Source organism: Dromaius novaehollandiae, chromosome 3 (assembly GCF_036370855.1).
Source record: "Dromaius novaehollandiae isolate bDroNov1 chromosome 3, bDroNov1.hap1, whole genome shotgun sequence".
Classification (NCBI taxonomy): domain Eukaryota; kingdom Metazoa; phylum Chordata; class Aves; order Casuariiformes; family Dromaiidae; genus Dromaius; species Dromaius novaehollandiae.
In genome coordinates this window covers 70501137-70523620 of record NC_088100.1, presented here as the reverse complement: position 1 = coordinate 70523620, position 22484 = coordinate 70501137, and the positions used below count along the sequence as shown (strand labels likewise).

The window sequence follows — 22484 nt, the reverse complement described above, 5'->3', positions numbered from 1 at the left end:
ATCTGGTATTTGTTTAAGGGACAAACAAGAACAGGGGTGCTGTGAGCCAAGCACAAGCTGACCAGCAAGCCCACCGGTGGAACAATAGGCAACATCTAGGGTGACAGAGACACCATTATATTTTATGCAGTAGATGTTGGTGATGTCCCTCATTTGCTTGGGGGGATATAAAGCTAAAGTTAGACTGAAGAAATCTCAAACTCCTTCCATCATCTAGTGTAAGATAAATTGGCTATTAGTAAAGTCAAGAAGAGTGTGAGAAGGGCTCTAATGTTTTTGGGTTACAGCACTGATCTGGTAGGGATGAAAACCTCAGTCCTTAGCTTCTGCTCCAATGAATATATAATTATTTTACACAAAATTAATCAGCTTTTATTTTTATTTCCTTATGTGCCAGTTGGACTTGTAAACCTGCTAGTAAATCTACACCTAAGGTCTCACATCAACAGGGTATAAGTGTATCTCATTTTACACATATAGGCACTCCTATGTCTTAATGTATGCATCTTTAATGTAAAGATTTGGAACTTAATCATAGTTACCATGCAGTATTTCCTAGAAAACAAAGCTGATAAAGGTCATAAATGATTCTATACATGTTTTTTTTTCCCCCCACAGGCATTTGTTCCAAATACAGACTAAATCTAAGAGGAGAAGATAATTATGAACCTGATAATAATCAGTTTTGTATTTGCATTCCTTACTGGATTTTATACAGGATTTTTAAATAATGTTATTCTATAAGTCACCAGTAGCAAACCCTGTTGCATTTACTTTGTTTCTACTCTAATTTTTCCTATTGATTTTATTGATTTTAATTAAAGAGAAGTCTGAAAGTAAACTGTACTGTGGTAAAGTTTTTCCTTTGGTTCTGAGTAGTTATTGGTATTTATATTTTAAATATATTCTGGGTGTGCATATATACATGCATATGTACCATGCATGATGGGATAATGTGGCATGAAGGCTGCAGGGTTTGTATTACTACATATTAGGGACTGTAAAACAGTCTAATATAAAAGTTAAAATTCTTATTTATCCACCAATATAAATATATACACATATATCAGTAGTTGAGAAATGCAAAAGTTTTACTTTGCTTTTACAGATCAATCAATTTAAGATGCTGTTAAATAGAAGAGCCAGAGATGCCATTCATATCATGTAACCTTTAGAAAACTAATAAGCTGGACAGCCAATTACAAATGTAAAGCAGAAATTGAAAAACTGAAGCCAAATAGAGACTGAAATCCTATCAGCCTTCAAGACAGCCAAACAATATCGTAATGTTTCTTTTCACTTTTGACTCAAGAAAAAATATATTCTTTCCTGAAGTAATTCACATAACTCGCCCCTTGGCTTCAACAGCTTTTGTTGGAAAAGGGGATATTCCTAAAGAATTCTTCTTTGTGTTTTTAGTAAGTGCCACAGGGCCATGAAGAAATGAAGGAGATGCACTTTGAAGAACTCCCTCTCCCACGCCATGTGTAAGTGATACTAACAAATCTGCTTTGTGAAATCTCTGGATCAGTACCAGAGTCACTCATTTATCATGTTCATTCAATGATTCTAACAAAATAGCACTTTTTTGCTAACTCAGGTAAGCTATTTGTTACTGATGTCTAAACTTTTGTCTGAATGAAACCTGGAACTAGAAATAGCTCACTCATTTCTGCCTACCTTTTGAGAGTGGCGTATCAGTATCTTCTCAATGGAGAAAGTAAAAACTGCAGGTACTTCTGGGCCAGTCACAATTACTTTTTAAGTGTACTACTGCAGCAATAATGTCTCATATAACACCTTCTACTCAGCAGGTAAGAAAACTGTTTATCTATTATGAGGAAACAAGTTATGTTGTCTTTCATGATCTGAAAAGCAGTTCCATCTTCTGGATAGTGCTCCAACAAGCTCTTTGGTAGACAAGTGCTTGTATCTGTTGTAATACGGTCTGACAAAGAGCAATGTTCAGGATGGATTTATTTTTTCATTTTCTGAAATAATTTCCATTAAAGATTCATAATCAGCATATTCCCTCAGGGATTGTATCATTTCATCTAGCATGTCTTCTCCCAACATGAAACATTCAATATGATGCACGGATCTGCTTATTCTGTGGTCAGTAATCCGGTCTTGTGGAAAGTTGTATGTTCTGATCTTCTCCGATCTTCCTTTAGTCCCAATCTACCAAACAAGAAGAAGCAGTTTATGATCATAGTCTTTGTATACAAAAGATGAAATATGGATTAAGCACCTGAATGCAAATTTTTCTCTTCCTTCCATAAATACACAAAATCTGTTATTTAGTACTAAGACAAGCTCAGAAGTTACAGTAATTGTTCTTAAGTATCTAAAAGAACAATTTTACTATATCTTTCTCTAATACTGTTCTGGTTATTCATACTCTAATCCAGTTTGTTTCACTAGGCCTCTAGAATTTATATTCTGCTGACATATATTGCTGACCTAGAATGTAATTTTTGTTTCTTTGTCTCATGCAAATCCTTTCTGGACTCCTGTTCCACTACAGTTCCATTTCCTATTTGCAGTTGGACACAGGAGGTACCCCTTACACATATGCACATACAGAGCTATGTCTCTGCAAAATGAAACTTACCTGAATCTTTCGGACACTGTTTCGCTTTCTGGTTTCTTCTTCCATTTTGAGATTGTATAGTTTAGCACAAAGCATTTGCATAGCCTTCTCTTTGTTTCTTATTTGAGACCTTTCTTGTTGACATTCAGACACAATCCCTGCCAAAAATATCATGAGACTTAACACTTAACAGTAACATGTACAAAAAGGGTTTCAAATTTCTATAAGATGTTTATTATGTTAAAGATTAAAATAAACAGCTTCTTTCTTCAACACATGTTTTGGAGACTGGGAATGTAAAAGTCTCAACTTACTAATATCTAACGATAGAGCTTGGAGGATAGGTGAGGGTTGAGTTGTACGGGTCTTGTAAGCCATAAGACAAGAAATTTAATTGGATATGTTGGACAACAGGTAAACAATGAAATAAAAGCTATGTGACATGATCTGACTTATAGAAGATAGCTTTAACATTAGTAATTTTCAGTCACAATTCAAGTAAAATTAGGAGTTAAGGAACAATATTATACACTAGATGATGAGTATATGGAATATGATCAGACTATACAAAAGTGGACAGTACGTTCTTCAAAAAAGGTCTGCTTTCTCCCTGCCAAAACCTACAATTCAAGTTAAGGCAAGAAGCAAACAGCCTAAGAAAACAATAGGAAAAAGAAATATAGTGAAAAGATAGTGCAAGGTAAGTTGCTATTTGGATTTACTGCGAGTAACTCTGGTAAGCTTATAACATACTTACATAAGTTTACATAATATGACTCTATGAAACAGTTGTATACAGACAAGTTTTTCTGTCATAATGAAGGCCTGTGAACACAGTTAATGTGAGAGAAATAGAAGAAGTAAAAGAACAGTTGTACAGGAACAGAGATGAAGAGGAACGAACATGAGGAAAAATGGAAAAGGAAAATGTCAAGAGATAAGGTGAGATATAAAATCCCTCTGAATAATATAAAAGCCTCTGAATCATTCCTAATGCATAAACACAAAATTTTCGCAGTACATTTTAAGATTTCTACAACAAACACTAATAAGTGCCTTCAGCAAAAACTAAGATCATTTGGGATTTTCTTTTACAAACATGCAGAGTCTCCAAAACTTTTGGAATCTAGAGTACTTCTGTGTCACCATATTTTAAACAGAATTCTATCAATTCCACTGTTTACTGTCTACTTTACTTAGGTGATGCAACAAGTGTAGAATAGATTATTGTCTTCTACAAATATGAAGAAATGGGTGGCAAAAATCTGCATATGTGGAGATAAAAACGACTCAAGATTATCTTGAGGTTGTAAAGCCTAACTAATATTTGTGGTAGAGAAGAGGAAAAATTAAAAAGCAGTGAAAATCAAGGCAGTTGTTGTGGATTGCTCAAAAGGAAGTAAAAAGTTTAGAAATGGCAATAAAAAAGATGAGATAGCTCAAATCAGGTAGCATTTGAGTGTGTATCTTACACCACCTACATTTTCTAACCTGAACCCTGGGAATAGGCCTCCTAATTATGTCTGTAATCTATGGGAAAGGAGCCAGAAAACAAATAGAAGTTAGAATGCTAAACAGACTCTGGGGTAGATAGTACTTAAAAAGAACATTTTAAGATGGAGATAGAGCAATCTCCCTTTCAGAGATTAATCAAGAGAAGACAGATGATCAGATCCTGATCTACTCTGTTTTTTCAGTTCCTTTTCCATTATTTAAAAGCTTAAATACAACTTTTTCATAGAAATTATTTGGATGCTTTTAGAGTGTAATGCTAAATGGCAAAATGAACGGCTTTCCTACTGAAGTAGGTAGCAGTGACAGTTACAAATAAGGGGTGGGCACAGGACACTGCCATTAGAATACTATGAAAATTGCATGTATGAAAATTATCTGTTCTACTGTCATCCAGGTTTGAAAATAAAATAGTTGTATCAAAATAAAAAGCTGTTTTCTACATAACAGAAAGCTCCAGATACTGAGCACAGCAAAAATCCATTTTTTTTTGCCATTTTAGCTATTTGTAGCAATAACTATTTTTGTGATTTTGGTTGATAATGAATAGGACACACAATTATCTTGATAGTCTCACCTGCAGCTAAACACATAATCTTTTGTTTTGTGAAGTATTATAAGGATTAAAAAATGATAAATTGTAAAAGAAAGATTTGGAAACTATTTTTCTATACTTGATAGCTATCCCAGGACTTTTCAATCTTGATTTCACAGAATCACTGAATGGTTGAGGTTGGAAGGGACCTCTGGAGATCATCTAGTCCAAGCCCCCTGCTCAAGCAGGGTCATGTAGAGCACGTTGCACACGATCATGTCCAGCCGGGTTTTGAATATCTCCAGAGAAGGAGACTCCACAGCCTCTCCGGGCAACCTGTTCCAGTGCTCTGTCACCCTCACAGTAAAGTTTTTCCTCATGTTCAGACAGAACTTCCTGTGTTTCAGTTTGTGCCTGTTGCCTTTTGTCCTGTCGCTGGGCACCACTGAAAAGAGTCTGCCCCCATCCTCTCTACACCCTCCCTTCAGATATTTATATACATTGATAAGATCCCCTCTCGGTCTTCTCTTCTCTAGGCTAAACAGGCCCAGCTCTTTCAGGCTTTCCTCATAGGAGAGATGCTCCAGTCCCCTAATCATCTTCATAGCCCTCCGCTGGACTCGCTCCAGTAGCTCCATGTCTCTTGTACTGGGGAGCCAGAACTGGGCACAGTACTCCAGATGTGGCCTCACCAGGACTCAGTAGAGGGGGAGGATCACCTCTGACATTCAGTTAATTTAGTTGCATACTTAAGAAAAAAGAACTAGACAATTGTTCTCAAAATTCTGGTAGTTTTGTGACATGGAGATATAGTCACTATCAAATACATTTATATACAGTTTAAAGACATTTTCTGAAGTGAACTGCTGGTTCATCAGGCCTCTTACAGTTAGCTTATTTTTGTATGGTAATTCTTATGAAGAAATTCAGGAAGTCAGAAACATACAAAGATGTTTTTACTTTTTAGATCTCTTGATAAGCAAGATATTGCATTGTAATTATGACAGTAGGTCTAAAATGGAGATCGTGTACTAAGGAAAAAATTAAGCTACCTGTTGGAATATGAACTATCCGTACAGCACTGTCTGTGGTATTGACATGCTGGCCGCCAGCTCCACTAGCTCGCTTAGTGTCTATTCGTAGATCTTTTGGATTAATTTTCAGCCTCATCTGTTGTGGGAAACAAAACAAAACAAAAAAAGAACACACCTATGTTCTTTCTTTCTAGATAGATGTCAAATACGCGTACTTGCTTTATTTTAGAAAGCCTATTCAGGCAAAATCAAGCTCTTTTTAAGTTAATGAGTGGTAGCTCAGACCCACTTATAACAAATAAAACAAATCTTCGCAACCAGACTGGAATGCAACAGGGTGGAAGCAGGAAAGTCAAAGAGCAGTTTATGACATAACCATCCCTTAGAGTCAATCTTTCCTCTCTTCTGAAAGCTCTGCACCTCCTCACAGCAGAGTTAACCAATATTTGAACTTGACCAGATGGGTTTTAGCTAAAATGGAACATACTCCCTTGTCCGGACTCTGGAAAGGAGGGACATTTTCTGGGAGGAAGGACTGAGACAACCTAAGGAGTGGAGGAAGGAATAACATATTCAGCAATTTGCAAGGTTAATGAGACAAAAATCACAACAAAGTTCTGATTTCCAGTTGTTGTTAATCAAGCAAATATGGTAAGAAAATATTATCAGCCATACATTTTGGAAGAGGAAAATATGGATAATATAAGAATGTGGAAGAGGAGGTGTTAGAAGAAATCTCTACGAGCTCTCTAAACTAATTTAATCTTTGCTACTGCGTCAAAGACATAAAGTTTTCCACAAAATATGGAAGGCAAAGTTACAGTGAATTTTTAAGGTATAGTGAAATTAATTGCCAGTGACTTTTTTTTTTGGAGATTAGGATTTTGAAGAAATCCAGAAGTTCCTTATCTCAACCCCTTAGACAAAAATGAAAATAAACAAACAAATTTGACTTAAAATTTTAAGATTTTAAAAAAACATTAAGAAAGATTAACAAAACATAGATAGGAAACATGTTGTGTATCAGCAAAACAGAAGGTAAATTATTTTTCATGGTAAATCAGTTATACTAAAACACAAATACTACCTCAGTGGGTTGGGGTAATATTGCGACAGTCATTGTGCTGGTGTGAATGCGTCCTTGTTTTTCTGTCTTTGGCACCCGCTGAACACGATGCACTCCTCCTTCAAATTTCATGTACTTGTAAGCCTTAAGACCTGCTATAGTGGCAACTGCATGTCTTAGGCCACCTTAAATACAAAAGGAAAACAGTTGTAAAGCTGTAAAAAAACTGCTGGTGCTATGCTATTATAATTCTAGCACTGTATCCAGACATCACTGTCATCTGTTTCTTAAAAAAACTAGGAATTCACCATTTAAATGCTTAGTCAGAATTATATCCAAAACGCAAGAAAACTCTCAACAAAAACAGACATACGTACTCGTAGTTTCTCAAATAAAGGACTGTCAAATCCATTTAACAGAGGCAAATTCAACTTATCTGTATACATAAAAAGACTGTTTATGAGCCATGAAACTTTGTATGTACACATACAATCATTCAACCATAGCAGAACTCTCACTAACACCAGCAGGAAGTTTACATAAAGATCAAATTTTGAAAGCAACCTTCAAAAACTGTATCAAATTTGTTTACTGTTAGTTCAGAACCTTATCACACTTGATAACATTAAGACCTTTCCAAAGTTCAGCACATTCACAAATTTTAACTTAAGGATGACTATTATTTATACTCGTCATTCTTCCCCATTCTCCTCTCGTCTTTGCTTCTCGTTTTAGTCTGTTGCTTTTTAACAATGAACAAAACTCCAACTTCTACCCCTCTTACCCATACATTCAGCAAAACACTTGACAGTCACAGATACAGTAAAAGCTAGCACTAAGCTGTCAGAATTGGAACTTGGAAGTAAAACTCATTATAAATGAAGTTTCTTGACAGAAAAGAGGATGATGCAACACTAGTTTATAGTAATCTTGCTCTACCTTTTGTGCTGATGTGCGAACCCTTCTTCATTTGTGCTAGTACAACTGTTTGAGGGAATAGAGAAGTGATGGAGCTTAAAACCAATGTAGTTTTTTGCCTGTTTTGTTTTTTAAGCCAAATCAATTCCTTGATCCAGTACTCAGTACAAGGGATGGTGTGCCATGAGAACAATCAAAGAGGAGATAAAATACCTTGAAAGAGTATTGCTGTTGAACTCTTGCAACATGAAACTGCAGCTGAGGAAAACAGGAGGCACATACTTCTCAGAAGTTTGAGGCTATCTACAGCCTAAGCAAGGCACCACAGCATCAACAACGTTGTGCCACAGGGACAAGATAACAGCTTTTTAAAAATGAAAGTGAAGACAACACAAAATTTGAAAAAGCTATCCAGAGCACGAGAAAATCATCAGTCAGGATGCAGGCCATGTTTTTCACCTCTACTGAGCAGGTTTGCAAATGTTTTTGTTCTACTTAAACTTAATGCTCCCCATAACTTTACTAAAGCATATTTCCTTTTAAAGTTAAATTTCTGGAAAATAGCCTATATTTCTTCTTACTTCCTTTCTCTTCCACCTCATTTTTGATCCGGTGATTTTTTAAATTTTGCTCCTACTTCTACAAATCTTTACCACTTTGATTCAAAAGCAATGTTCAACATACCTACTGCTTCAATAATTTCATTTATAGCCATTGTCTACTATTAATTCTGTAAGATTAATCATATTTAGAATAAATATGACCATAAAGCAGGTATTTTAACAAGTAAAAATACATGCCAATATCTTCAATTTAAATCAGTAAGTTTCATTCTGAGAAGTACTGTAAAATCTTTCTACTATTATACAAATATCATTCCAGTAAACAAAAAGATTCTTCTTTACACTGAATCTTATATAACCTAAAATAATTTATGTAGTTGACTACAGTGCTGGTACTGAAACATTACTCCTTTACATATAAAAGCAAGTACTAAACATAATAAGCAACCTCTGCACATGAGAAAGAAGCTAGGCAATGTCAGAGTAAAAATAATTTCAATGTCCACAATGCTATGGCACTACTGACAAGTACTAATTATGTAATAAGCAGTTCATCGCAACAGCTGATGTTCTGTCTCTTCTCTCTCACTTAACCTGGCATTGACATATATATCATAGGTACAGTCTGTCTTTTGAGCTGCAGCCAAATCTGCGACATGTTTGAGAAAATTTAAGTTTGTAGTGATTACAGTGCATCTGTAGCACTGTGGTGCTTAGCACAAGACACTCAAGAAATTGATTTAAAAGACATATAGTTAGGCCATATTTTTTCAGATATGCAATTACCAGCATATACGGTAAACTCAGCATTAGTAGGAAATGCAGTCAAATCCAATGAAATTTACACAAACCTTTTACCAAAAGGTTTTTACACAGCAGACACATCGTAGGCCTCTCAAACATATTTGTTTAGCTGTTGCCAAGCGCATGTTTGCCTCTTTCAACTAAAATGTTCCTCTCTATCCTGAAAAGCTGACGTGCACAGAGCAAGGTGTGAGTTTGCACTCTCTGTTTTTTATGTGACAGCTTATACCCAGACTGAGACAAGGTTCTACGTCTATGGCTCTGCATGCCACTATAGGGCTGGAAGTAATGGATAAACAGTGATGTAGGTTTGGGTTTAATGTGCATCTTAAATCTTGAATGTGTCACTTTGCACAAAGACGTTCTTTGGAGTAGGGCAATAATGTCATTTAAGTGTGGATCCAAACTGATTCTATTTAGAACCTTTGCCTAACATCCACCTTGTCTACACACGCTCACATTCAGCTTTTAGTCGAATTCTGAAGATCTCTGCAGTGAGGGAGCATTTTAACGTAGGACCATGCTTTTGCTCATGCAGTTCATAAAAAATTGAGTGTGGATGGGATGCAACAGCCTACCATCACCAGCAAATATCCTTAACTCAGTTTTTCCTAAACAGAGCAAAGACACTTTGAACCTGAGGGCTCAGCCTGGAAAACATGTCTTTCAAGTGCAGTGCCTCCTATAGTCCCCCTATCTCTCAGCTTATTCCCTGCCCTCAGTTTTTGATAATATGTAGTCATGCAAGTGAGTAAGATCAGAAAATACACTGCAGGAGGCATACAAAGGATAGAGCTGCTTTTATTTTCCTCTAAACTGACATCCTAGCTTCCTAAATGTTCATCTCGTTGCACAGGCAAGCCATCAGCAAGACAAAACAGTTTACAATAAATATGTATTCATGCAGAAACCAACAGTTTCAAAAAGAAAATACAGCAGGTTGTTAACTAGGTTAATGTATTACTCAAATTTCCAATTTAAGGCATTAAATGTCTCAGAGGGTGTGGGTTCATTGTCCATCTAAGAATGAGGTTCCATCAAAAGGGTAGTCAAACACCACACCCTTTCTCTCACAATCACAGAACTGCAAACTGAGTCAGATCTGACTTGAAACTATCAATAACAATAGACGGATTTCAAGCCAAATCAGCTGATTGATCCAATTAGCACTGTGGTCTCAAAATCACTAGAGCTGAAAGGAACATAAGGCTGGCAACTGGACGGAAGGTGAAACTGCCCTTGTTAAAGCTGACTGTGAAACTATGCTCTGAAGTTGAAACTGTATATGACAGCTGCGTTCATCTGATCTGAAGTTTGCCACCACTGGAAAGGGTAGGTCTCCTTTCCTCTCCACAATTCCTTCTCGAGCATATGAAATGGAGAGGACTCAGCCTCTTCCTCATAAACCATTTAAGCTTATCTAACCTTACTATGTTTATTCAATTTGCTAAAAAATTAATAGACTTCTACAGGCCTAGTAGGTTGAATTGGCTCAGCTTCTGCACATGTTTGCCTAGTCATAAATAAGGATAAATGCGACTTTCCCCATTCAGCAGTGAGCTGTGCTGTAACTTCATCTTGTCTCTACCTTCACTTAAACTGTGCAAACAGTTTGCTTAAATGACTTCTTGACCATAAAAAAGTTTACTAGTGAAAACAAGTCTACATGACAGATGACAGTAAATTCAAGCCTCAGAAAATTTAAGAATGTATTAGTTGAATTAACTGCAGCTGCTCTAGAAGGAGATTCTGAAATGGTGAAAAACAGAGCTCTAATTCAAAAAGTTGAACTTGGAATAAGTTATCTGCTAAGAAGAAATCTAAAGAAGGTTACTGTTTAAACAAATTCTATACACCTGCAAATATAACTTTTTGATTAGATTCTGAGTTTTAAGAACCCAGAAGTGTAAGTGAAATCCATATTAAATTAAAATCAGTAACTCTATCTTAATTATAATCACTGAAAAGTAATTCATTTTGCTTGACAAAAGCATATCTGTACATGTAACAAAGCTAAAGAAAGGGGCCTCCCTTTTCTGAAGTGTGAATATAGAGAACAAATCAAGCCTGTACTTTAAAATTTAAAGTTCCCAGTTTGTGATATCCTACTGCATTGCCCCATACATACCAGTTTTTGAACATTCTCCTAATCCTCAGTATATAACAATGAATCAAAAACTGTACTTATGTCAAAAAAGGTCTTAAGGCATGGGACTGAAAGATCCTCACTAGAAGTGGCAAGTAGCTCAATGACAAGAGAAGTTTTGTTAGAAGAGTTGTGGATATTTATTTTTTGTGAATTTTTACAGGATAGAAATAGAAAAGATTCAAAATATTGGAGAGCACCATTAAATCCAAAATATGGCATAAGCAAACAGGTGATGTGTTAGATGTTTCCTATTTCGCCCAAGTTTTCTAAGATCTCTCTGCAATTATATTAATACTGTTGACTGAAAATAGATTTGAGTTTTTCCTGGAAGATTACACATACTAACAACTTAGCTTTTCCAATTTCGCCTTTGCCAAAGTTTCACAAGCAAATCGTTTTCGAAAAATAAGTCGTTTTCTAAATTATTACTTCTCACATTACCAATTAGGTGAATTCAAATTACATTTCATTGATGCCTGTTCATTAGAAGTATTAACAATCAAAGCATTAACTCTTATTAAAACTAAAAATGAACTATCCATCAGTATAAAAAAGAACAAAAGATGCTGATGAAAGTCCAAATGCAGTTAAAGTTTCCTAACCAGTTTGAGGTAGTAGTAGTAAACTGGACAAGTGCCCATTTATTCATCCATACCTATTATAATACATATATTCCTCCACAGGAAAATGTAGATTAGCAAAATGTGCCAGCTTTACTAATGACAGCATGGATAACAGCAAGCATGCAGATGTGTTTACACAAATAGACTCCGTAAATCTAACCTGTTAAGAACCATAGCTGAATATTCAATTTGTCAGTCAGAATCTGAAATCCTTTTCACCTCATCTTCACTGCCGTGAAGTTTCACAGTTGGCTTTAACTGATCAAAGACTCTTGCTGCTGGAAGAAGTGGTCCTGATTTTCTCACTGTCACGACTAGCAGCCATACATTTCAGCCTCCATTGCCCCCCCATGAGCATTTCTCCTCTTCTCTTATGCTGGATCACCTGAAAACTAATCATGTTTTTGTGTGCTGTTTTCCAGTCAGATTAACTTGGTGACTGACTCTCTGCATAGCCACACAATCACAAGTGTGAATGCAAAGGAGTCAGAGGAACACAGCGACAGGATAGCTGCTTGATCTTCATGAAACAACCTTGTAAGCTAGCTTGATTAAACTACAATTAATATGTTAACATGTGCCATTACCAGAGTTTCATCTGTTACGTAAGCCTACCAAACCTCATCTTTGTAAAGATACAGTTTCATGAGGTGCAGTAAACTAACTTAACAGCTCATCATCACGAAAAGACCCAATACTTCACCTTTTTCATCCATCCACATGTTGCTGCTTATCTTACACTAGCTCTAGCACTCATGAGAACTGACTTGTCTCATTAACCAGGCAAAAAACTATCCCAGGCATAAAAAGAATAATCTTTGCCAGTCTAAGTGAAAAGACATCAGAACAGATAAAAGAAAAAATGGTAGGACTGTTCAGACAGGTGCAGAGGAAGTAAGGAAGAGGGGAGAAAGGAAAAAAAAAACCCCTCCTTTCTACATTGAGCATAGTTTTAATTACAGAGTTTTCCTCTCTCTGCCAAGGAACCCATAATAACGAACAGATATTCAGCCTGCCACCAAACTGATCCATAAGCACCAGAAATAACAAGTAACTAGATAGAACAACATATGTGCATCTAATCTGTATTTGTAAAAAAAGCTAAAACATATTTGCCTCACTTTCTTAACTTCCTCAATCCAAACACTTAGTTTCATTTCTACTTTTCTGAAGCTACTGAAAGACAAATTTTATTTTTTTGTACTTTAATATTTAGCAGTACTTTTCAAATGAAATTTCATTCTGAAATACAAAAGCTGAGGAAAATTGTTTTCATACATTCAAATAATCTTTGATTCTAAAACCAAATTAGTGCAAATTAGTTTCCTGCAGACATGAAACCCAAGTGTCATATGAGTAAAATGTTTCAACTGAAATTAAAGTAACAAATGTTAAGTATTTTCATTACTGACCTATTTCACTGGGAAAGTATTCTAGTATTTCAAATCTCCACTTTCTATAGGCAGCGTATCGTTGATACATATTAAATATCTCTGAGGTGAACAACATGGCTTCCTGTCCTCCAACTCCAGCAGTTACTTCCATGACAAGATCACTGTTGTCTGTTTCTTCTGAAGGAATCAAAAGCAATACTATCTGTGAACACAAAAAAACTCATCTGAGATTTCACTCTGACACTGCAATCCACTCCAGAGATGAAAAGCCATGTAAGATGAAATGCCATCCAAGTCTGTAATCATTCTGTGTGGCATTCTGCATTAACTCACTGATTCTCCAGAGGACTGGGTTCCCAGTGCTTTCTGATGCCCCTTGCATTAATACACAGTCAGGAAGAGGGAGGAAGGGTGCTGCTACCTATATCTTTTTGCAGTAAAGGAAGTTTTCATTCAAGACCTACAAAACTTTATAGAACTTTCCATTATTCAGGAACACTGCACCATGTTGTACACCATAGGATACACACTGATGCTTGCAAAAAACCTGTGTCCCTTCGCATCAGATTTCCTTTTAACCCAGTCTCAGTTTAGGAATAAAGGTGTGTGTGTATGTGTATATATATATATATGTATGTATGTATGTATGTATTCAGGAGTATATTCCTTCAACAAGAATTCAGCTGTAATTACTTTCTTTTTAAATGACAGCTGGCCTTATACTGATCTTCAGAACTGAAAGATCCACCATAATATTAGAACCCCCAAAAACTTGTATAATAATTTTTACAGGCTACATCTAATCTTGGATGATTTGTAAATGCTTTCACCCATCTTTCTTTACTAGCATTAGGTGAAATCTCTTTGTACAGACTTCTCTTTCTTCTTTTGGTAAATCTTTATCATAAACATTTATAAAAATGCTTATAAAATGACTGTTGTACTGTTGCTAAATGAATAAAGGATATGACAATATCAGCTTCTACTTACCCAGCAAAATTAGGAATCTGTAACAATGTGTTTATGTAAAGAGAATTATTCTGACACAAAATACCACAGATACTATGTAAAGCCTATATAAACTAGCAGGTCTGAAACAGGTACATAGTTTTAAAAAGTCTTTTGCAAAACCACTAGTGTGTGATACTATACAAGTTTAATGTTACCAATAGCTCAAAGGTAGACATCCAAAACACACACTAAGACAAGACAAACTACAGAACTTACTTATGAAGTTTTATTGATTCAAAGAATTTCAGATACAAGTAGGCATTCATAAACTGTCTATATACCATCTGCATTTTTCATTTTCCTTAGACAATGGACACTGGTTAAGGAATACAGTTGGGAGGGGAAAGAGAGGCGGAAGTTTACATGCACAAATATATAAATCTTATTTTGATGAGAAGACAATTTGGCTTTGCAAATTTGAGAATGGCAAGGAAACGAAGGTTTCTCAAAGGACTCTAACCTGGTGTTTCAGTTCAGCTATCTCTTCTTGACAGGAAATGATTTCCCGTTCTGCAAGCTTCCGCAAATCTTCACTCTCATCTGGAATATTTGAGTATGGTTAATCATCAGACTTAAAATCATTGTCACTCTCAGGAAATCTTCTGGAAAATATTGTATGAACAACCTACTCCACTTACCAAATAAAAAACACACTAAACCTGTCAGAAAAAACATTAATAATATGATCTGTAAAGAAGATGAAGAAATATTTGTTAATAGTGTTTTCTGATGTTATTCAAGTACCAGACATCAGAATGTCTGAATACAGGAAATTCCTGTTAAGCATAAGAAAAAATCCTTTTTCACTATGAGGGTGGTCGACCACTGGCACAGGTTGCCCAGAGAGGTTATGAAGTCTCCATCCTTAGAGATATTGAAAACCCGACTGGACGTGGTGCTGATCAACTTGCTCTAGCTGACACTGCTCTGAGCAGGGGCATTAGAGAATCTCCAGAGGTCCCTTCCCACTTCAGCCATACTCTGATTCTATGAAGTTACTTTCTGTTTTCCAGTGTGGTAGGAGCATCAAAGGTTTAGAGAGCACAGAAACCCCACAACGGACACTCTTCATTAAAAGGACTGTTACCCTATCATCATACATAAAAACCCCAATAATTTCAAGTATCAATTTATCTCTGTCAAGTTAAGCCAGAACAGCTGCAAAACTTCTAACGACATCTCATCTTGTCACTAAAAACAAAGGTATGAAAAACCTCTTGCATAATAAGAGGAATCTGGTATTTTTAAAGTGTTACTTGACTGATCAACGCTAACACTTTATGATTACAGCTGTTTTTCTACGCTACAGTTTTAATATGTTAAACTGTTCCTTTTTTCTGGTCACTTCATGGCTCTGTTACAGCTTTAAACAAAACAAACCAAAAAAAGGCATTCCTTATAGTGAGGCTGTGGTTCCACATACATCCTTCAGTTACAGCGTCAGCTTAAGCAGTCTCCTATCTGCAGTGATTCACCTCAATTTCCCAGAAGAAAAACTAACTTCTAAATGGAGAAAATGGCGACACGAAGCAACACAACTGCACAGTCAGCAGCAAGAGAGCTAGACGTCTCCCTTTTCGGTACAGCAAGCTTCTATATGAGTTCAGCTGAGACTGGAGGTTCAGTCTCAGAGTAGACACATACCCTTTCAGCACTGTAACGGCAACTAATCACTAACACAATTTTAAAGGAAACTTTGACTTTACAGATCAGGTTTAATATTGGTGAATTAACCAATATTTTTTCAGTTAATTCTAGAAGAAGGAAACTGAAAAAATAACTGTGTGTAAATTGGTTTAATTGCAAACATGCTTTACTTATAGCAGGCTAAAAGCATGCATGGTTGACTAGCTGTAATGCTTTAAGTGTGCAAGTTTGGTCATCTGCAACTCTGCCTACATTTTTAGAATAACTAGTGATTAATCAAGGGCTAGTCACTAATATAAGGCCTTTATCCAAGAAGAATAAAAATTAAGGAATTACAAATTTAACGCAGTCAAACTAGATACCTATGATATAATTTCTGATAAATAATCAATTTAATTGCAATTGCCTATTTGAAAGTGTAAGCATAACAAAAACTTTAAAATCAGTTAATACATTAAAAACATTTTAAAGGATAAACTACAGAAGTGCTCAAAGTTCCTACTGACCAAGAACTTCTAATCACTTTGCTGAAGTTTTAAATCAGGTGGCACTAGCTTCTTCAGCAAGTTCTGAAAGAAGAAAAAACCTTTCATTCCATTTTATTTAGTTAATTCAGGTCAAGGATTAGGTTTTTTTCCAAAGAAAGTGTTTCTCCTCCTTCAGTCTGAGGTGGGACACAATGAGAAGAAAAAGAAAAAAAAAAAAAAAAAAAAAGAGAGAGCGCCAATTTGCTTTCTGATGTTGTTTACCTTCTGCATCAGCTGAAATAATTGACTACGGTCAATACTTCTTTATTTAACCAAGATTTAATGAAGCAATAAGTATTAAATGATCTAGTGAATATTTAATGATCTAGGAAATGTTTACTGGTCTATTTTGTTTTACCACATTTTGATTTCTAGCCAGTATCAAAATGTAGCTTGATGCAAAGTAAAAAATATTCACTGTGTACTAGAAGTGTGTTGCTAGTATCACAATACAAAGTTAAATCACAGTATCGATCTAGCACAAACATTTGCTAAATTTTATAACTTCTTAAATGAATGAGCACAGGTGTGGTGGTCTTTCTTCACAGCAGCAAATAAAGGAAATATCTGCAACCAACAAGAGTCAGTTTTAAAAAAAAAAAGAGGATTTAAAAAGTTCTATATCCCAGTAGGATTATCCCAATTTTATGCAGAAATGATGGTATCATGCTGCTCTTTCTTTAAACGTCAGTGGTTCCCATCTGCCTCTGCAAAATTTTTTACATCTGTAGATTTCTTACCCACTCACCCTAGTTCACACTTATTCGCATACTGTCCTCTGCTTATGAGGTTTGTTTGCTTTTGTCAAGGGAACATAAGAGGAAACTCTCCTGAATTTCCTTAGCTTTTCTCATCTCCCTGGGAAGCAACAAGCTTCCAAAGAAGTTGAAAAGACCACTTAGAGAATTCAGCCTTGTTTGGACACATTGGCAAAAACGGTTCAGCTACAGGCACAGGCGACCAGCACCCCAACTTCAGGCCACTGCGGGCCATAGACAGGCTGTGCACAGCAGGGAGAAACAACGGCAGTATCGCCACGCACCGCGCTCCGGCTGTGCTTCTGGTTCCCACCTCGCACTAGGGAGGAGAAGGAAAAATGCGCACTTCTAGGGACCACCACTGAAGGCTTAACAGGCAAGTATTGAGCTCTCTATGTTTAACTGTCCTTTCACCTGTAACGTATCCTGCAGGGCGCGCGGCGCCTCAGCGCCCGTCCCAAGCACGCGCAGCGGCGCCGCCGACCCCGCACAGGTGCGCGGCGCCACGTGGCCGCCTACGCCCCTCCCACGGGACACTCCTCCAATCACATCCGACCTATGCAAATCACCCCCTCCCCTCTCCCTCGCGGCGGCCACCCACCTCGAGGAGGCTCCGCGCCAGCGCGGGTCCCGGCCCCTTCCCTCCCCCGCCCCCAACCACCGCGGGGCCGGGCCGGGCCGGAGCGGGGCGGCCGCGCAGGTGAGGCCGGGCCGGCTTACCTTGCCGCGCCAGCTCCTGCGTGTCGCGCAGCTCCTGCTCCTTGTCCCGCAGCCGCTGGATCCGCGCCGCCAGCTCCGGCTCCGGCCCCGCCCCCGCCCCGCCCCGCGCCCTCTCCTCCAGGAGGCGGTGTAAGGAGGGGGCGGCGAACAGCTCGTCTAAGCGAGGCCGGGCGCTGAGCGGGCGCTGCGGCCGGCATGGCCCCGCTGCGCTGCCCTCCGCTGGCGCTGCCCGGTAGCTCCGAGGGGGAAGCGCGGCTGCCCGGCGTCCTTGGACTGCGCGGAGGGCCCGCGAGAGCAGCCGCATGCCGCAACTGGGGCAGTAGCGCAAAGGCTCGCGTCGTCCTTCCCTCGCCAGCCTCCGCTGCGCCGGAGATAGCCGAACGCACTCGCCTCCCTCCCCTGCGTTTCCGGAAGCTGCCGAAGAGGCTCGGCGCTGGTTTCGGAAGCTGCCGGAAGGGATCAGGGCTCCGCCGGCCGCTTCCGGAAACAGACAAAGAGGCTCGACTCCCCTGCGCAGCTGCCGCGGGAAGGGCGGTTGGCGGGCTGGGGCCGGGCGGCACTCTGATTGGCCGGCCGTAGCGGGGCGGGCCCGAGGGGGCGGGTCTGGCGCTCGGGGAGCGCCGTGCGTGAGGGGCGGCGGGGCGGGGCTCGGCGTGGCGGTCGCTTTCGGCCGGACGTCGGCGCCGTGTCGAAGGATGTGTCTCTCGCTGTCTGTCCCTCCCTCCCTCCCGCCGTCTGTCTGGTGCGGGCCGTCCTGGTCCTCGGGGGCCTCAGCCAGGCCTGCGCAGAGCAGGTTACCCCGGCAGCGTGGTTGGCGGCGGGCAGCTGTGAGGTGCCTGCCTGTTGTCCCGTGGGAGACTTGACACAGAAACGGAGTTTTTTGTTTTTTTTAATTATAGCGGGGGGTGGAGGGGGAATAAAGCCCTCGCCAGATCTTCCATGCAATGTCACAAGTTTAAAAAGGCTCCCTGGGATAAGAGCCCACAAGGGTTCTGAGGTTTTAACTCGTACCGCTAAGTATCTTCCTCCGCAGCCCGCCTCCGAGGCAGTTTGTGCAGGAGCACGTGCGAACAGCTTCCGTCTGTGGCCTGGCTTGCCGTGTTAACACCGCAGTGCTTTTCCGCTCCCTCTGGAAGAAGTTCTCGGGACTAAACTGCCGTGAGGTGGCGAAGGAAGTTGCAAATACTTACGAAAGTATATTTTCATATGCGTTCTACACTGAAAGCAGGTGGGAAAAAAATGGGAATTTAGAGGGGAAAAAAATAGATGTGTTGTAAGAAGTAAAAAGGCAATTCACAGAGCCTTTAAATCGGAGATTAGTGATTAGACTGAAAGACTACCTATTTGTAAAATATGAGTCCTCTGAGTACAATTTCTGGTGACAAAATTTTAAGCTGGAATGGAATGAAGATGGAGTTGTTTATTTAAAAAAGGTGATGTGATAAATACTGTGGGATGATATTGGCAAATCATCTCTGGTATCCAGACAGCCTGGCTTTTAGATAGCATCAATAGTAAGATTCTTGGCTAAACTAAAAACATAGTTTAAAAATATACTTTATTATAAAAATGTACAGCTATCCATAAAACTATATTAAGCAATATTTTGTATTACAGTCATTCAAGGAATCAGTCAGGTGTTTGCTGTTCTTCCTTTCTTGTTTGTGTCTTAAGAGAACCAGATAATAGTACTTTACGACTAAATTAACATACACTGATGGAATAACAGTAACTTCTCCCATATGTTACATTAGCAAATTGTCAGCTTCATAAGTGGCATATCAGAAGTCAGGGTAATGCTTATGCATGTAAGTTGTTTGAGTAGTTGGAAATTAAACCTTTGAATTTCCAAAATGGAACAAAACTTACAAGTTATTATGTTCAACGTGAGAATATGTTATTTGAAGTACTGAGTATTAAAATGAATGTTTGATTAAAAAGATTTTCTAAACATTGCAGGTGTACCACTTCGGGCAAGATTCGTTGGAAAAAAAACCACTGTAACAATAAAATAAAATTACACTTGAAGGTCTGTGTGGAGATTATACAGTTTCTGCAGCTAGTCTGGCATTGATAAACAGCCTAGAGCATTGTTTATAAAATCTTATTCCCTGAAAGCTTCCCTTAAACTCAGTGCTACCTGCCTGTCCATGAAGCTCCCTAAAGTATGATGGATAATGTAACTCAGTATGTCTTTTTTCAAAAGGATAGGAAAAAATGATCAAATTTATACTGACTGATTGTCAGCCTTTGAATCACCTGAATTTTATCCCTGTCTTAAATTGGAAGGATGGATTTGTACAGAGTGATAGTTTATGGTTAAAGGAAGGGGCAAAATCTGGCCTTTGGCATAAAGTTAATGTAATTATTTCCCAAAAATGCAGACCGTGCTAATGCCAGCTGGTTTTGGCAGCATTATTGCATTGTTCTTTCATCCCACAAAGGTCACTTCTTCTGCTGGCAGAAGTATTCGGGACGTGTGAATGGAACTGAAGTTTTGTCACTGCAAACATACTCGGGCTATCGGTGAATGGAACAAGGGCATTGTCACTGCAGCCATCTCCTAGGATGCTCTTAAGCTCTACTCTTGGATGCCTCCAAAAAGAAACAACATTGGGGTTGAGAAAAATCTTGTTGTGAGGACGATAGTCAGACATGGTTCCAATCAACCCAGAACAGATGTTGCAGCTGTCTGTGTACATGCAGCCTGAATTTTTTGCCTTGTTGGATTTGGTAAGGACTCAGACTGTTTTTGGATATTTTAGCTCTTCCAGGGGCAGGCTCACAGATATTGGCAGGTGTGAACTTTATTGCTTGTGGTTTAGGGAGTCACTGAAATGAAGAGACTTTCTTGTATCAGCTTGATTGGTTTTGAATCAATGTTGTGGAATACGTATCCTAAATAGCTTTTGCAAGCATTTACTGAATATGAAGGCTGCCAGTTCCTTAGGGCTCACAGTGTTGTCAATCCAGCAAGCTGCTCTCACAGAAAGAGCTTCCCACCTTTTTTAGATGCTAGTTTCACAGGCAAATGCTCCTTGTGCTCACATTTGACTCAACGCAGAGCAAGTTTGGCATCATGTGACAGTTTAAATTCTGGTTATTTAACTTAAATGTAATTCTACTATATTTTGTCAGCTGAGAGTGCAACCTAGCAGACACTTATGCATGCTTCTAAGTTAAAACACAGCTATTATTAACTATTAGCTATTATTAAGTATGACTGCTAACTCTGTTATCCTCTGAATGGCTTGTGTGGATTGCACTGATGCTGAAGTGAGCTGTGTATGACCTGTGCACATGGGAGCAGCATAGCCACATTTGCACAGTATTGGACTGTCTTAACTGGTTCATATGGGTGCAAGTTCCAAGATCTGCACTCCAGCCACTTCTGTTGCTGACCTTCGTTTCCTCCATCATAGCTTCCTTCTCCTTCATACCATATATGCCTTCATTCAAACTGAAATATTCTCCATGTTATCTTTGGTTTTGTTTTATCCTGGATATCCCAAACTACTATTAGTTCAGTTATTTGTAAGTTAACTGTACACAGCTAAATTGAACACATGCTTAGTAAAATATATATTCAATTTCTTTGAAACCACAAAGTCTTAGTATACCCAAGTGCTCTGCTTATTTGTGGCTATTCAGGATTAGACCCTATTTGACATGTAAGATTTAAACACTGAACAAAAATAACAAAAACATAACTCACTTTCTGTAGTGTACTTGCTATGGAGATTCTCATGAAAAACTGAAATACAAGTTAAATACATACTTATTTTATTTCAGGCTATAGAATAAGTGTATTTAGGCAGTTTTTCAAAGTGTATTGTACACTGCATGCACAGTAAATCAGTTTAATAGCTTGACTGTTTTACATTTTGTGTTCAAAGAATTGTATGATAGGCAATGAGATCATGTTATGGTCTGATTTGTTGTCCATTTGGACCATGTCCATTTATTCATAAAACTTTGAGAAACTCAACCTGACAGATGAAATGTATATGAATCGTTTTAATATGAGCATTTGCTCTGAGAAAGAAACTTCATAAAAGTTATGTTCAATTTATAAATCTCTCCAAATAGAGAATTTAAGACAAGAAATTTTGAACGTGATTTCATTGCAGTATGACACTGAAGATTGGTGTAATATTTGTCAAAATGATGTAACAGTTTCCAAGTACAGATTTTGGAATCTTATGATAGAAAGAAATCAAGATAGTATTTTATGGCCCATACATTTAGCTTTAATGTCCTTGGATGGATGGCTTGTCTGTGTTGAGAAGAATTTCTACCTATCTGAAATATCTTATTAAAGATAGCTCATGACTAGCAGGTCACCATCAAATAAAGAATCAAGAATATTTAAGTCTACATTTGTAAAGACTTATGCATGCAGTTTTGCCTCTTACACACTGTTTCGATGTGTGAATCAAATGTATTGTGCCTCCAACACCAACAAACTTGAAATTACACAATGTAAATATATACATATCTGATGCTGTATATGTTTACTACAGTAAATATAACTGTAATCAAATACTAGACATATGTAGGAACATAGTTAAATTCCAATTAAGAAAAAAAAGCATCTTTAAATTCATTATTCTAACAGTATTTCACAGTA

General features: G+C 38.2%; 1 protein-coding gene and 1 long non-coding RNA gene across 3 annotated transcripts; one reads left to right on the top strand and one right to left on the bottom strand.

Moving 5' to 3' along the window:
• Nucleotides 1-1960: 1960 nt before the first annotated feature.
• MTRF1L (mitochondrial translation release factor 1 like) lies at nt 1961-18333 on the bottom strand. Its single transcript, XM_026122211.2, has 7 exons — nt 17855-18333; nt 14663-14742; nt 13210-13393; nt 6762-6925; nt 5693-5810; nt 2615-2751; nt 1961-2181 (listed from the first exon to the last, which is right to left on the bottom strand). Exons 1-7 carry the CDS (start codon nt 18156-18158, stop codon nt 1966-1968), a joined length of 1203 nt encoding a protein of 400 aa, XP_025977996.1. The 5' UTR covers nt 18159-18333; the 3' UTR covers nt 1961-1965.
• Nucleotides 18334-18395: 62 nt separating this feature from the next.
• LOC112996621 (uncharacterized) lies at nt 18396-22221 on the top strand. Of its 2 annotated transcripts, XR_010388409.1 has the most exons (3): nt 18396-19082; nt 19814-19883; nt 20299-22221. It is a non-coding gene; the product is annotated as an uncharacterized LOC112996621 (long non-coding RNA). The 2 variants fall into 2 exon arrangements; XR_003262508.2 differs by having other exon boundaries at nt 19814-22221.
• The last annotated feature ends 263 nt before the right edge of the window (nt 22222-22484 follow it).

What these genes read in the sequence shown, in the direction of transcription:
- MTRF1L (XM_026122211.2), bottom strand. Translation starts at nt 18,158, where the DNA reads ATGCGGCTGCTCTCGCGGGCCCTCCGCGCAGTCCAAGGACGCCGGGCA. An exon ending in TATTACCCCAACCCACTGAG is followed by an intron (nt 5,811 to 6,761) that starts GTAGTATTTGTG and finishes TTCCCACAACAG; the next exon opens with ATGAGGCTGAAAATTAATCC. An exon ending in GATAGTTCATATTCCAACAG is followed by an intron (nt 2,752 to 5,692) that starts GTAGCTTAATTT and finishes TATTTTTGGCAG; the next exon opens with GGATTGTGTCTGAATGTCAA.